Source organism: Acomys russatus, chromosome 24 (genome assembly GCF_903995435.1).
Source record: "Acomys russatus chromosome 24, mAcoRus1.1, whole genome shotgun sequence".
NCBI classification, from domain to species: Eukaryota; Metazoa; Chordata; class Mammalia; order Rodentia; family Muridae; genus Acomys; species Acomys russatus.
In genome coordinates, this window is record NC_067160.1 from 56,925,441 (window position 1) to 56,941,923 (window position 16,483).

Sequence of the window (16,483 nt, forward strand, 5' to 3'; positions counted from 1 at the left end):
GGATGAAGAAACAACTATGACACTCTAGGACCATGGAGCAGGCACCTCTGTGCGCTTCACACTTCTCCTTGATGACCCTAGCTGTATAAGCTTCACGCTGGCTGCTCAAGGCAGGGTCGAGGGTGATGGGAATCCTCCTAAAAACAGTTGCTAGGAAAAGTAAAGGGACTTATATATGTAAAGTTTAAGGCCAGCCTGAGCTACATAGGTCAGGACAGTATGGGCTACAGTTTAAGACAGTCTCACACAAACAAAACAAAACAAGACCACAATACACCATTCGATATAATGAATATAATTTACCATACCAATCAGCTGGGGAAGAAATACGCCGTATAAATTAAAATAGGTAAGTATGGGGCTGGAGAGATAGCTCAGAGGTTAAGAGCATTTGTTGCTTCTACACAGGACCTAAGTTCAGTTCCCAGCACCCACATAATGCCTTACAACCATCTGTAACTTCAGCTCTCTAGGGATCTAATGCGCTCTCCTGGCCTTCTCAGGCACCGGGCACACGCATAGGCTTGCCTGGCCTTCTCAGGCACCGGGCACACGCATAGGCTTGCCTGGCCTTCTCAGGCACCGGGCACACGCATAGGCTTGCCTGGCCTTCTCAGGCACCGGGCACACGCATAGGCTTGCCTGGCCTTCTCAGGCACCGGGCACACGCATAGGCTTGCCTGGCCTTCTCAGGCACCGGGCACACGCATAGTGCACATATATACATGCAGGTGAAACAGTCATACATGCAAAAATGAAGTGACTCTTATAATTTACTTTAAAATCTGCAAAAGTATTTAAACAAAACGCGACATTCATATGGCTAGAGACATGGCTCAGCAGTTAAGAGTATTTGCTTTTGCAGAGGACCTGGGTTCAGTTCCCAGCACCTGATTGGAGGTCTCTGAAAGAATTCAGGCTGTTATTTCTCCAACAACAACAACAAACAATACCATGTATGATATCATGGGAATTCAAACAGGTTACAAATTTAGCAAAGTGTGTTCAGTATCTACCTGGTGAAGGAATGGCTGTATATCTCTGGAAAGAAAATGTTATAAAACTAATTTTAAAAATTCAAGGCCAAGCCGGGCGTGGTGGCGCACGCCTTTAATCCCAGCACTCGGGAGGCAGAGGCAGGCGGATCGCTGTGAGTTCGAGGCCAGCCTGGTCTACAAAGTGAGTCCAGGACAGCCAAGGCTACACAGAGAAACCCTGTCTCGAAAAAAAAAAACAAAACAAAAAAAAAAAAAAAAAAAATTCAAGGCCAATCCAAGGGGATGGGGAGAAAAGGAAAGAAGGGAGGAAGGGCCGAGGATGGAGGGAAAGGGATGGAGAGGGAGAAGCAAGTGAGTAAGTGAGCCACACACACCACGATCATAAACACAAGCAAGACCGGATGAGGCTGCCAGAGTCACCACAAGGTAAATTAAATCACAGTGTTATATTGTGGGCAACAGATTACAGGATAAACACGGAAACTCAGTCAATGCAACACTGAAAAAAAAAAAAAAAAAGTCATGTATCTGGCACTGCTTTGTCTTAAACACTTCCTTCAGGGGCCAGGGAGGTGGCCAGCAAGTAAAGCCACTTGCTGCACAAGTCTAATGACTTGAGGTCTGTGGCCGGGTGCCGTGGTGGGTACCTGCAATACCAGCACTCCTGGTATAAGATGGAGTAACAGACACAACTAGACAAACTGCCACAGCAAGGTTGAAGGCAAGAGCTCCTGAAAGCTGTCCTCTGACTTCCATATTCTCACACGGCATGTACGTACAATCTGTGTGGACACAGACATGCAGACTTCCTTACAAAGAGCTAACGTTTAGATACTGTAGGACGCACTAAGACCCAACAGAAAGCTCCAAATTAAAATCAGACCCACATTACATCATCTCAGACAAAAAGCAAGGCCAACTAAACATCCAAAGTGTGGTTGTCTCCTTCAGGCACGACACAACCACTGCCACTGTGAAGGAGGAAAGATGTGGTGACCTACGCAGCCAAGGTTAGCCCACAATCACTGCAAGGAAATAGGCCAAACAAGTGATGGCTAGAACCAGGGTGATGATGACGACAGCATCACTGGGGAAGGGCCACCATCCTTCTGTCCCAGCTGCACTTGGTCTGTTAGGCTCCAGAATTTATAGGAGGTGAGGGTGAACTGGGGTCCCGTGCTGGACTTTCCATGAGTCACCCGTGCCAGGCTGTCTTTTTATTTTTTTATTTATTTATTTTGGTTTTTCGAGACAGGGTTTCTCTGTGTAGCCTTGGCTGTCCTGGACTCGCTTTGTAGACCAGGCTGGCCTCGAACTCAGTGATCCGCCTGCCTCTGCCTCCCAAGTGCTGGGATTAAAGGCGTGTGCCACCACGCCCAGCTCAGGCTGTCTTTTTAGTGATGATACTAGCTCTGGAAAACTCGCTGTTATGTTTGGGCTGGGAGCTACTTGGGTCACGCCTATCTGCAGCAGCTTCTCTCTCTACTCCCACAGCTTCAGAAGAGGGTGGGGTGGGGGGGGGAGAAGAAAGAAGATGACGAGGAAGATGAAGGAGAAGACAAAGGAGGAGGTGGAGGAAGAAGAGCTACTGATACCTGTAGCATGAGCCCCTCCTCCCTGAGACCTGTGAGTGGACTCCTGCTTTGCCTCACGCACCTAAACTCCCGTCAGAGTCCCTGACAGACTGGCATTATTAACTCTCCTAATGAATCCCAGACCCAAAAGGACAATCAGAACTCTTGAGTGTTTCACTAAGTGGCTCCCCAACCTGGATCTGGTTGAACCTTCCCCCCGGCCTGCAGCGCTCTACCTTGAATGAGCAAAGGCTTCTTTGTATTTCCATATGGAGTAAAATCCATCTAGACATTGGAGCTGGAGAGATGGCGATGACTGCTCTTCCAGAGGACTGGGTTCCCAGCATCCTCATGGCAGCTCACAACTGTCTGTAACTCTTAAGGTCTGACGCCCTAACACAGACATACATGCAAGCAAAATACCAATGCACAAAAAATAAAGATAAATTATTTTTTAAAAGTCCATCTAGCCACATCTTACACTTGCCACAAAAATTCACTTTATGGACTAAAGGCCTAAATGTAAAAACATAATAAAACATGTGGATGAAACTTCAATACAGGTTATTTAAAGGTCAACAAAATCTCATCAGCTTTGTTTTGTGTTAGGTAGTAGTTGACATGTTATATGTGATTTTATTTAAAATTATAGTAATAAGTCTATACTATTTGGATATAGAAAGACAGTAAGGCAGAAGTGACATAGTTTGGGAATAAGCATGGGTCACTTGGGGCTCTGCTACAGGCAGGGGCCTAGATCCAGAGGGTACCCACTGGGGTCTCTACACTGTGTCCTGAATAAGCGATTGAACCAGTGACGCATAGCTCATGGTAGAAACATTACGAATTTTGAAGGTCTTAAGAAAGCAAGCACTTTGAAACAAGGATGTGGGCCTTGGAGGTGAGACAGCTTGAGCCCTCAGTGGCAAATGCAGCACTTGGGACTTTACATTCTAACAGCACAGACTTTTCTGCCATGTTCTACTATATGTTACCTTTGGCGTGTCGGTTTTAGTCTTCTGCCACTGGCTTCTTTTATATAATAATCCTGTTTCTACACTATTTTTCTCCCAGAGCTCACTTGGAGTAAACAGGGTGGAACTGCTGGCTGCCTGCACAAAAAGCTATCTCAACATCTACGTTGGTCCAGTCACAAAAGTAAACACAAAACCAACTGTACACAAAACGAAATCTAAAACCAGAGTTGTGGTTTGGTTTGGTTTGTTTTCTTGAGACAGGGTCTCCATGTAGTCTCTGCTGTCCTATAACTCAGTAAGAATCAGGCCAGCCTCAAACTCGGAGACATCCGCCTGCCTCTGCCTCCCGTGTGCCACCCTCGCTGGCCCAAGTACAGTGTTTGCATAGCCTGCTGTTCATTATTTCAATAAAATGTAGAGCTTGAGACAAACCAACTTATAAAGACAAAAAGCTGTCGTAGCAGAAGGTCCAGGACGCACCTGGTGATAGCCAGCCATCTTGCTGGCAGGGTCCTGAGGTGAAAATAAGGCACCACAGGACAACAGACATGGAGGTGTCTGTCTGTGTGTGCTCTCTTTTCCCTCCTATCTACACAGAAGCAGGACTGACCAATGGTGCCAGTGGCGCCATGCTGAGGATTGCATTCCATCTTAAACTCCTAACAAAGGTCCCCTCTGCACACCGAATTTGGATTGTATTTTCATCCAACTAATGTCTCATGGGGAGGGAGGTCAAACTTCAACACATCACACCACAGCCAGGCCACAACGAAGTGTGTGTGTTTGTGTGTACAGGACCGTGTATGAGTGAGTGAGTGCGGGCGGGGGGAATGCAGGGGAATAGTGGGAGTTACTGAAAACACTTCACTCCTGAGGATGCAGGTGGCAAATGCTTTTCTGTAGACCATGTGTTGAAGTTCAGTGGTACCTTTGGGCCCTAGCAACATGTAACGGTTACATACTACATGAATTAGCCAATCTACTTCCAATAGTCATCCCAGACCAAAAGCAAGCCCTTGCACCTGGGCAAGAATGCTTTAATGGGGCTGGAGAGATGGCTCAAAGGTTAAGAGCACTGTCTGTTCTTCCAGAGGTCCTGAGTTCAATTCCCAGCAACCACATGGTGGCTCACAACCATCTATAGTGAGATCTGGTGCCCTCTTCTGGCGGGCAGGCACAAATGCAGGCAGAACATTGTATTTGTAATAAATAAATAAATCTTTTTAAAAAAAGAATGCTTTAATGAGGAGATACACATACACAAGAAAACTGAATTCTCCCAGTATGGAATTCTTGAGGGAGAGGGGGAGGCGATAAAGATCAATACAGTGATGTTTTACAAGGCAAGAACAGAAAACCCAGACACAAAGCAAGGTCACCTGCGTGGCTGCCTTATATGAAGCCTAGAACAAAGGCTAGTGGTGGAAGAAATCAACACAGGACACAACTGAGGGTGCAGCAGCTGCCTGGAAGGAGCCGGGACATGCACTGAGTAAGGAAATAATGAGATTCCTTGGCACAGACTCACAGCAGAATGTGTGGAGATAAAATAACGAGACCTATAGTTTCAATCTATAAATCATCCTTTGGTAAAACCGCATCAACTTAAGAGTTATCACACACCATACACTGAACTACACTTATACCCAAGAGCAAACCTTAAAAAAATGGTACCGGGAGCCAGGTGTGGCAGCACACACCTTTAATCCCAAGCACTCCAGGAGGCAGAGGCAGGTGGATCTCTGTGAGTTCGAGGCCAGCCTGGTCTACAAAGCGAGTCCAGGACAGCCAAGGCTACACAGAGAAACCCTGTCTCAAAAAAGAAAAAAGAAAGAAAGAGGGGCTGGAGAGATGGCTCAGAAGTTAAGGGCACCGACTGCTCCTCCAGAGGTAATGAGTTCAACTCCCAGCAACCACATGGTGGCTCACAACCATCTATAATGTGATCTGATGCCCTCTTCTGGCCTATGGGTGTATATGCAGACAGAGTACTGTATTCATAATAAATGAATAATCTTTTTTTAAAAAGGGGGGAGGGTACTAGAACTGCTGCTGGAATATCTGCTTTTATTGAGGAGCATGCCTATTACCCCAATGAGGAGACTGCCTTGGGTTTAAGAAAAAGTGAATTAAAGACCAGCTGGAACAACTTAGCCTCAAAATAAAACCGAGAGTAAGATGCAGTAATAGAGCACTTGCCTAGCGCAAGGCCTTGGGGTCTGGTCTCTCTCTCCCCCTCTGTGACACGGTCTCACTTGTAGCCCTGGATGGCCAAGCTGGTCTCAAATTTACAGACTTACCTGCCTCTGTCTCCCAGGTGCTGGGAGTAAGGGTGTGCGCCACTATGACAGGCCCTGGAGTTTTCTAAACACAACAGAAGTCATAGAATTACCACAGGAACATTTAACCTCACCATCTGTGCAAAACTGCAGCATATACAAAGCTCATTTTTAAAAAAATAAATCACTGAGACACAGCACAGTGGAATAGTGTACAGAGGCGGTGCACAGGAAAAGGACACCAACTTGCAACAAATACCGATGTCACCAATAATCAAAGATGTCCAAAACACAGAATGGTAGAGTACACTCAATCTATGGCAGTTTCGTAATAGATCACAAAGTTGGCTAAAAGATGGATAGGGAAGCAAAAGTCCAGTCATTTACTGGGAAATACCGAACTGCACTTCAGATTCATGTGAGGTTGTCCCTGAGCTGTGAGGGTGCTATAGGTAGGAAGTTACAACCCCCCACCCCACCCCACATAAACACTAGCAACTCTAAACTGTAGTTAGCAGGGGCTTCCAGGCCGAGACCTTCAGTGTCCAAACCTCTGGATGGACCTCAGCAATGTGTTCAGTGCTCACACCTTGGGACAGGTGACTTTATTTCCCACAATGCATATCTCCTTACGTGGTCCACATAAGCTCATAGGAAGTGGCGCTACTGGAAAGGATTAGGACTTCTGGCCTTGTTAGAAGAAGCGTGTCACTTGGGGTGGGCTTTGAGGCTTCAAATGCTCAGGCTAGACCCTCTGTCGCTTCCTTCCTGCCCTCCAATCCAGATTTGGACTCTTGGCTACTTATCCAGCACTATGTCGGCCTGTACACCACGTTTCTTTTTTTTCTTTTTTAAATTTTATTTTATTTTATTTATTTATTTTTTTGGTTTTTCGAGACAGGGTCCCTCTGTGTAGCCTTGGCCATCCTGGACTCACTTTGTAGACCAGGCTGGCCTCGAACTCACAGCAGCGATCCACCTGCCTCTGCCTCCCGAGTGCTGGGATTAAAGGCGTGCGCCACCACGCCCGGCTACACCACGCTTCTTGCCGTGACAATGGACTAACCTTCTAAGCCTTGTAAGAACTGCTGCGGTCACGAAGTCTCTTCACAGCAACAGAAACCCTAGCTGAGAAGACCTGTCCCCAAGACCATGACTAGTAAAAACGACAATGTACAAAAGCCTCCTTCCCAGCATTGTTTTTATTAGTGGAACTTTGGAAACAGGCCCATATAGGCCCGTATTCATCAACAAAGTTTAGGCATTGATGCTGCATGAAGCACCCACCATCACAAAAATCTGATTCTGCCGACACGGACACCTCCGTCCTAAGAGAGATGCGGTACGGAGGAGGAGTACTTCCACAGAGATAGGCAAAGGGGACTCAGCGGGAAAGCTGCCGTGGGCTTCAGTGTGTATCTATCTGCATGGCATGGCTCCTCCTCAGGCAACAGGGACCAAGGCCAAGCTCTTCTGGGAGAAGTGAAGCTGACCTTTCCTCTGGTGTACCAGTATCTCACCTGCCCATGGCCACCCTGCAGCTGCTGCCAGTAGTCATGCAGGGGCCACAGACTGCAGTCTGGTCAAGGTACCCTGCTTGAGTATCTGTAAAGAGAAATGGTTGTCTTCCTACTAGAAAAGGCCTGAGTGACTCCATGCACTGGAAGATAAAGCCTTTGATCAATTTTTCAGTTTACAAGCTCTCTTGTAGTGAGCGAAGCCAGACCTCCACAAAGCATGGAGGTGTTGGTTTGTCTAGGCTCCCTGTGGAAGAATGCAGGCATCACTTGTCCACAGGGAGGAGAAAAAGCTTTTCCCCTCCACACTCACTGTGTCCCAACGATGACAGCCTCCACCCCAACACACACATACCAAAGAGTGTGTGGCGGCAGCTCACTAGCTAGGCAGAAAGTCTATACTGCAGAAGCGTTCTCATTAGTTAGTAGGGGCTTCCAGGCCAAGAGACCTGCTCCTTCAGAATGGTTCTCACACTGAACACATGGACAAACATGGACACGGACAGCCCTCCAGCCTTGGGTGTAGCTATGGGCCTGGCTGAATTCCAGAAACCCACGTATTAGCCCCCACAGCAGAAGGGCTAGGGATTTGCAGAAACCAGGAGAAAGAATGTGTCATAATGAAAACTCCATTTAAAGTACTTTTTTTTTTATTGATTTCATTGAAAACAGAACAAGAAATGGTCTGAGCCAAAAGACTGCTCTTAAAACTGTCAAAAACATTTTAACAGAAAAAAATAAACATGACTGCATTATGAATGTTTTAGTCACACAAAAAAACCGCACTGTCGCTGCACTAATTACAGTATTTAGAAAGGTATATGCCAAAAAAAAGTACGTGACCTGCCGGGCCATCACACAAAAGGTGATGGCAAATTTATTCAACTACAAGACTAACATCTTAAAAAAGTTTTTCCTGCACTTTATTCTAAAATCATTTTGTTCTCTTTTTACAGTTGATAGTTTATTTTCATGTGGTGAGTAGAAACCACACCAGATTCAGCACCGTTGTCTGTGTTTTGTGTTTTTATTCTTTGTTTGTCCTAATATTCAGTAATGGTAAAAAACAAATGAGTTTATTCATCATCATAGCATGTGGCTTAGAAATCAACAAAAGGTGCCTGCGTCAACGGAACTGGCTGGGGCCGGTACAGGGTCCGCCTGTACATACCAACCTGCTTCCTCGCAAAGAAACACCAGTAAGAGGCTTGATATATAGGGCTAGATATAGGATTTCTTTAAAAAGCAAACCCACATTTCATCAAAATGTGTGGTGGGTCAGCCAAACTCTCCGAGGCTGTAAGGGAGCTAGTGTCCTCCAGTGGCACATGGGAGCTGGTGCCGGAAACACAGGCTGTGGGCAGCAGGTCTAACGGAGCAGCTTGTAGGTGACGGTGGCCTTGGTGAGAGTCTTACAGGAGCCTGACCAGACAGGACACAAACAGAACTGGCAGTGGAGCAAGGGCCTCAGAGACCAGAGGGAAAACGGGAAACACTGCAGCGACAGAGCCACCACCAGTAACTCACAAGTTATGCAACATGGAGTCCCGGGTCTCTGAGGTGCAGGACCAGAGGCATGCTCTGGCCTGAGCACTGGGCCAACGGAATGAACGCCTCAGGCCCAGAACATTCCTGGGAGGTGTCCACACCTCCAGCTCCTCTTGGACATCATGTGCAGAGTTCCCTCCTCTCAATTGCAGTCACCAGAATCTGATTCTGAGAGTCCCACTGGCCCTTGGCAGTTCATAGGGGGTCAGCAGCAGCTGCAGAGCTGGTATCTGGAAGGCCATTCTCCTGAGCCTGCTGGGCTGCACTGGCTTGCCGCTGGGCCAGGGCTGCGCTTGAATGCCGACACTTGGGAGACCCACACCGGCAACTGAAAAACTTGCCCTTGACGTCCCAAAAGCGTTCCCCGTAGTCGAACCTGGGGGAGTAGAACTCAGCACTTCTGTATATAGGACACAGGTAACAGGTGGGATATCCCAAGTGCCCCTGAGCTGTCCCGCTAGGTCCAGAACCCCGCGTTGGAAGCACATGCATGGCTGGGAAGGCAAGGGCCACACCCACCCAGCCAGGGTCACACTGTGCCTGGGGTCATACATACCCCAGTTGCTCCCCAGCCTGGATCAGGCGGGTACTGAAGAAAGCGATCCTGGGAAAGCGAAGGTCCTGGTGTGACATGAATACTCGCACAGGCACGAGGTTGGGCTCGCAGTGGTGGTTTATGAACCGGCTGACATTCCCGTAGAACCGAGCGTCAATGCAGTACACTTCTCCATCCTTTAGAGCGAAAAGCAAAAGGGTCCATGATAGGCTACAGCCAGTAATCACTCCAGGACATGAGTCCTAGCTCTAGAAAACAGCATGGTACTCTTGAAAATCTGGAACTGGGTTGTGGCTCTACCAGGATTGAAGAACTTTCTTTTGCGGCCCACAGTGATAACTCAAGGATCATCAAAGCAGATTTTGTCATAGCCTGAGGGGAGCCACAGGCTAAGCTGCACTAAATCCTGCAGGGCCAGAGGCAGGACAATGCTAACCTAGGACACAGAGAATAGCAGGGTTGTAAGTGTCCTTGTCTGACAACTGTGCAGATTCTATGGTGGTTTCTCAGCAGAGAGAGACTGTAGAATCAAGAGTTGCTGAGTGGGGTGTGCTAACGCTTGAGCCGTTTGAGCAGCTGTCCAACAGAGATCCTGTGTGTGAAGGGAAACTCCTGTGGTATGATGGGTGCTACCTGGCAAAGAAGGCCTTTGCTGCGGAGGGCAGGCCTGACATGCATAAAGATCTGGAAATAATGGCAAGGAGCTGCCAGAATGAAATGGACAGTTGAGGTCTCCAGGCAGGTCTGGGACTGGCCACACTGCTTGGCTTGACTGTTCCACAGCGACAGTACATAAGGGAAGAGGATTAGAGAGGAAAGCCAGGTATGCTGCAATGAAGTGTTTACAGGACCCAACTCTGTGAAGTGTAAGGCCAAACAAGAACCTGCTGCAGATACCCGCGCACATCCATGTCAAAGGCAAAGGTCAAACCCAAACCAATACAGGAAAGCTTGGGTCTGAGGTGGGTATCTGACAACTTTCATCTTGTGACTCCAAGGCCTGCAGGAGACAGCAGTGATGATATGCACATGGATGCACTCCAGTACCATCTCCAAAGAACAGGCCCTATGAGAGAATTCACAATCAACTACCCAGATCAAAGACAGAGCAACCCATGTCCTGCATCTGCCACAGACCGTAATCTGAGAGACTTGGATGTTAAGTTTTGAGACTCTACTTGTGTGGTGACAGCCTAGGAAGCCACAGGTAAACCTAGCACCGAAGAAAACAGCTCTCAACAGCTTCTGCACACGTAAAGGTACTCAGAGCTGTGGAGCCCACAGGGGGAGAGTCCTTGGGCTTCTGGGGTGGGTGCCAAAGTCTAGTCACTGAAACTTCTGGGTGACCTGGTCCATATTGAAAGCAGACATCAAGCAGACAGTTGGACAAAGCTCAGAGCTGGGCTAATGTAAAACAAAAACAAAATAAAACAAACAAACACAGAAAGCAACATGCCCACTTTTGGAGAAAAAGAACAAAACAGTTGGGCTGGAGAGATGGCTCAGAGGTTAAGAGCATTGACTGCCCTTCCAAAGGTCCTGAGTTCAATTCCCAGCAACCACGTGATGGCTCACAACCATCTATAATGAGATCTGGTGCCCTCTTCTGGCATGCAGGAGTACATGCAGATAGATAAATAAATAAATATATATATTAAAAAAGAAAAGAACAAAACAGTTAACATTAAGAATACAAATGAAAAAAAAAATGAAAAAAAAAAATGAAAAAAAAAAAAAAAAAAAAAAAAGAATACAAATGAGGGGCTGGAGAGATGGCTCAGAGGTTAAGAGCACTGTCTTGCTCTTCTAGAGGTCCTGAGCTCAACTCCCAGAGACCACATGATGGCTCATAACCATCTGTAATGAGATCTGGTGTCCTCTTCTGGCAAGCAGGTGTACTCGCCAGAACACTGTATACATAATAAATCTTAAAAAAAAAAATACAAATGAGACAGACATGGTGGCACACGCCTTTAATCCCAGTACTCAGGAAGCAGAAGCAGGCAGATCTCTGTGAGTTCAAGGCCAGCCTGGTCTACACAAAGTGTGTCCAGGACACAGAGAAACTCTGTCTCAAAAAACAAAACAAAACCTAACAAACAAAAAGTGCCAAAAACAAATGAGCACCAGGTGTGGTAGTGCACATCTTTAATTCCAGAGCTCAGGAGGCATAGGCAGGCTGATCTCTGAGTTTGAGGCCACACTGTTCTACAAAGTTCCAGGACAGCCAGTGTTACAAAGGGAAACCCTATCTTTAACCCTCCTCGCCCCTGAAAAAACAAACAAGCTGGACTTAGGAAACAGTAGCAGGCAGATCTCTGCTGAGTTTAAAGTCAGCCTGGTCTAAGTAGTAAGTTTCAGGACAGCCAAAGCTACATAGTAAGATCCTGTCTCACAACAAACAAACAAACAAACATGCATGTACTGAGAATTTTGGTTTCTTTAAAAAACCTAGTTATATTAGGAATATGTCTTTGTTTTAATCCCAGGTATGAGGTAAGAGGCTGCTTCACAACAGGTGATTGTGATGTGCCTCTTAGCACTAACAGGTGTGAGATTTTTGCTCACTGCAGACAGTTTAATTCTGGGGACTCGGCAGTGGTTATAAATGGCAGAGCCCTGAGAGGGCCTGTGGCTGCTGCTGTTGCTACTGGTTCATGTTGCTATGTTTCCTATTGCTGGATATTCTGATGAGGAAGATTGGACTTGCCCCTAGGAACCCAACAGCTCTGATCAACAGGAAGTAGTTTTAAAGATGTCTATGTCCCCTCTCCCCTCTAACCTTCTTTCTTGCCTACATAGTGCTAGGGGTTGGACGGGATTGGGGTGGAGAGGGGCAGTAGATATAAGGACCCAAATAAAATAGCTAAAAACAAAAACACCTGTACAAACAAATAAGATTAAAAAGTCAGCTGGCTCTAGTCCAAGGCAGCCGAATGCCACACAGGGACACTTTACAGAAGCTGCTCATGCTCCACATAACATAACAGAGCAGAACTCCAGAGTGCAATCACTACAGAAGTGCAAAGTCTGGGCAAAGAAAAGGAACTAAGTGGGAATCTAACGCAGATCTACCAGCTATTTATTTAGCCCTCCTCTACAGAGGGGAGCAGGACATCACTGCACAGGATGACTCATTCGGATGCCAGTTGTAAAAGTAGCAAAGATGAAACCAACCTCAATGTTTGAAGGTAAAGGCACCTGCCACCTGAATACATCTAGTGGGAAGAACCAACACCTGCAAGCTGTCTTCTGACCTCCACACTCATATATATTCATTCTCTCTCCTCCCCCCTCCAGCCCCCCAAAAAGAATATTTTGAGAGAAGATTTCACTATGTGAGCCCAGACTGCTCAGCACGCTGAGACTGTACAGACACATGTGCTACCATGCATACCTAACAAAACCACACATTCTGAAATTTCCAAATCTGAATTAACTAACACATTAACATAACTGCATATCAAACTGGTAATGCAACTGCACAGAAAGACAATTACAATACTTCAAGTGCTCAGTAGAATATTTCCTAAGGACCACATAGCTGCAGAAGAGCTGGACATACCCAGCAACTGTGCTATATAATATACGGTCCTACCGTCAGCCAGGTTGCTTTGATGCAGAGAAGGAACAATCTATCTACAGGTCAGACGAGGCAGCTCTCAGCCGCAGCAGCGCAGTGAACAACCTATGGCCACACGTCCAGCTATGCCTTCATAGTTAAACACAAGTCTCAGCACGGTGGCTGGGTTTGGTGGTGCACACTTTACCCTATCCCTTAGAAGGCAGAAAGGATGGATCTCTGTGAGCTCTGGGCCAGCCTGGTCTTCATAGTGAGTTCCAGGCCAGATAGGGCTACAGAGTGAGGCCTTGTCTCAGCAAAACAAAACTAACAAAACATGGGGTGGGGGAGGCACAAAGGAGGATGACAGGTTTATTCAGTGGATAAGAACACTGGCTGTTGTTTTATGGACCCTGGTTGATTCCCAGCGCACAAGTGGCAGTTCACAACTAAAAGCAACTCTAGTTCCAAGGGATCTGGCGCATTCTTCTGATCTCCAAGGGTACCAGGTACACCCACAGTGCGCAGAAATACAATACATGCAGGCAAAACTCATACATACAAAAAAATGAATGAATATCTTGGCAGAAGATTTTGTTCTATGAAATCCATTCTCAAAAATGACACAAAGGTCTTAAAAACTGAGATTGCACTATAAGGCTAGGGTAAACACAGGAAACCTAATGATGCCGGAAAACAGCAAGACAGGTGAGAGACAAGTGATCTGTGAGCCCCCAAAGAAGAGCAATGTGCACATTAAAGGCAGCTGAACTAGTCAGGCATGGCAGCACACACCTGTAACCCCAGCATTAGGGAGTTAGATGCAGGTAGATCACTATGAGTTTGAGGCCAGCCTGGTCTACAAAGCGAGCCTATGATAGCCAAGGCTACAAAGAGAAACCTTGTCTTGAAACGAACAAGAGAAAGAGAGGGCTGTAACTGATCAAAACATACTGCATTACTGCATTAAAAAAAAAAGAGAGATAGACAGAAAAACATTCAAAACAAAAGGGTGGATACACACGTATAATTCTTGCACTTGAGAGACAGAGGCAGGAGGATGACCAGTAGTTCAAGACCATCCTAATCTAGATAGTAAAATTCTATCTCAAAACACACAAAAAGGAAAAAAATTGAAACAAGTTTCCTTCACATCTGGAAAATTTTCACCTCTGCTTCATTCTGGAAATCGGCAAACACACGGACAAGACAGAGTATCTGCCTTCTTCCAAGAAAGAGCAGATGGATGGATACAGGCAGGGAAACATTTAAATAAATAAATAAATTAAAAAAAAAAAACCACAAATCTGAGATGTGGAGATGGCTCAGTCAGTAAAATGTCAGGCACAGTGAGAATTTTAATTTAGGTCCCTATCACCCATGCGAAAACATGGAGCTGTGCCATTGTGCCAATAAGCCCGGTCTAGCCAAGTCAAGAATTATGATGGAAAGTAAGAGCACCTCATACCAACGTTTGGGATCCCTACACACATGCGTGTGCACCCCCCCCCAACCCCAATACAGCCCAAAGTAAAAATTTCCTTAAATGAATGTGAATAACAAAACAGAAGTCCCTAGTGGTACAAGATTGCCAGGTAAGAGAGGAGTAGCCAAGGCTCAAAACTACCACAAAGTTCCTTTAAGAATTGGGTCTATAGTGCCATGAGCACGGGTGTCACTGGACCTCAGGAAACAAGTGTAGTAACATCTGGGAACAGACATGTCCATATGGTGGGACTTCTGCAGGGCAGTGACTGGTGTCTTCAGCAGATGAGGTGCCAAGTCCTTGGGAATGCTGCTCTCCCTGGATGCAGCAAGTGTGAGCTCAGCCCTGACTGGCTCTGGGAACCTGCTCAATGCAAAGGTACTTAGGAACTGGAGATAGGCATGAGAAAGCTGGCGCCAGACAACTACTACCTTGTGTAGATTGGGTGTGATTACAATGCCGCAGCTGTTTATGAAAATGGCATTACACAAAGATACACATTGGTTGAATGGAGTGAGATGTTTTGCTTATTTTTAACATCCCATGGGGGGGGGGGGGAGAAAGAAAGAAAGAAAGAAGGAAGGAAGGAAGGAAGGAAAGAAAGAAGTTAAGCAAGACCATGCTAAATCTGGTGGTCGCATGGGCCCTACCTCTGGTCATCTTTATTCTTCTGCAGGTCAGCACATTCCATAGCACATATAAAAAAGTGGGTGCCATAACTGTAGGAAATACCCCCAAGAAATGGCAGCCAGTAAATGCTTTTTCTTCTTTTTCCTTGTCTGCCCTTTCTTTTATCTAGATGAAAGACCTCTTTTAAATTGGAAATGGGCACAGGGGACGGGGGGCCGCTGGAGAGATGGCTCAGAGGTTAAGAGCGCTGCCTGCTCGTCCAGAGGTCCTGAGTTCAATTCCCAGCAACCACATGGTGGCTCAAAAACCATCTATAATGAGATCTGGTGCCCTCTTCTGCAGATAAAGCACTCATATGCAATAAATAAATAAACCTTTAAAAAATAAAATAAAATAAATTGGAAGAGGGCAGCAGAGTAAAGTAAGGCCAGTAATATCGTAGGTGGGAGCAAAACTCCTACAATACAAAGTAGGAGAAATGAAAGAAGAATAAAGTAGGCCTAACGGGGACAGAAAGGCTATGCTTGCTCAGCAGCAAGAGGAATCTGGCTATTTCCAAGCAGCCGTGTTGTAGCAGACCCACAGGGGCTAGTGCAGTTACTGGACATCCCTTTACTGCTGCACAGAGCCAGTTTCGTTCACTGGAGTTTCACAGTACCTAACAGAGCACAAAGCATCCACATCAGCCCAGAGGGGAGGCCAGTGTCTCAAGGACCCAGAGAGGCTGGCTGGGAGCCTGCATGCCTTTGGTACTGGGCAGGACTCCAGAGGCTATTATTATCATCAAGAGATATTTCTGTCCAGAACTATAAGCCTAGACATGACTAGTGCCATATTTTAAAATGATCCTTCAACTCGGAAAAGCTTGTAACTGTGGTCACCCCTTATAAGCACACTGTCATTGCTCTAAGAAAGAGCCTCAGCATGACCCGGAGAACTGCTGCAACTGTCAAGTGTACACTCACTGGCCAGAACCCTCAGAGGCTACCCCAGCTTGGAGAGCCACCGTTGGGCTTCTCAAAGGAGTTGTTCTCCATGCCTGGATTCTTTATTGCAAACTGAAGGATGAGGCCAATGAAACATGTCTGGTCACTAAGCAATACTCAGCTCAGAAACTCAGAGGCCACAAGCACGAGCTATAGGACTCAGGGATAAAGAGCTCTGTCATTGGAACAAGCAGTTTTCTATCCCTAACTCTGGCTCCAGCATACCAACTTGATGCCACTGCTGTTAATGCCCATCTTTTCCAGAACAGGGTAGTGTGAGCTGCCATACCTCCTTTGAATAGACTCGTGCAGCCCATGTCTCCTGCTTGGAGCCTGTCAGAGTCCTCAGGGGATTGCTGACTCCTTCTTA

General features: G+C 46.5%; 1 protein-coding gene across 6 annotated transcripts in view; it reads right to left on the reverse strand.

Moving 5' to 3' along the window:
• Positions 1-8,089: 8,089 nt before the first annotated feature.
• The window catches only part of Ehmt1 (euchromatic histone lysine methyltransferase 1), a 137,898-nt gene continuing 129,504 nt past the window's right edge, over positions 8,090-16,483 (reverse strand). For all 6 annotated transcript variants that reach the window (XM_051166800.1, XM_051166802.1, XM_051166804.1 and 3 more), the window contains 2 exons: positions 9,450-9,625; positions 8,090-9,269 (listed from right to left, as the gene is read on the reverse strand). In XM_051166800.1, the coding sequence (XP_051022757.1) occupies positions 9,089-9,269; positions 9,450-9,625 (357 nt within the window). In that variant the 3' untranslated portion in view covers positions 8,090-9,088. The remainder of the gene's footprint in view (positions 9,270-9,449; positions 9,626-16,483) is intronic.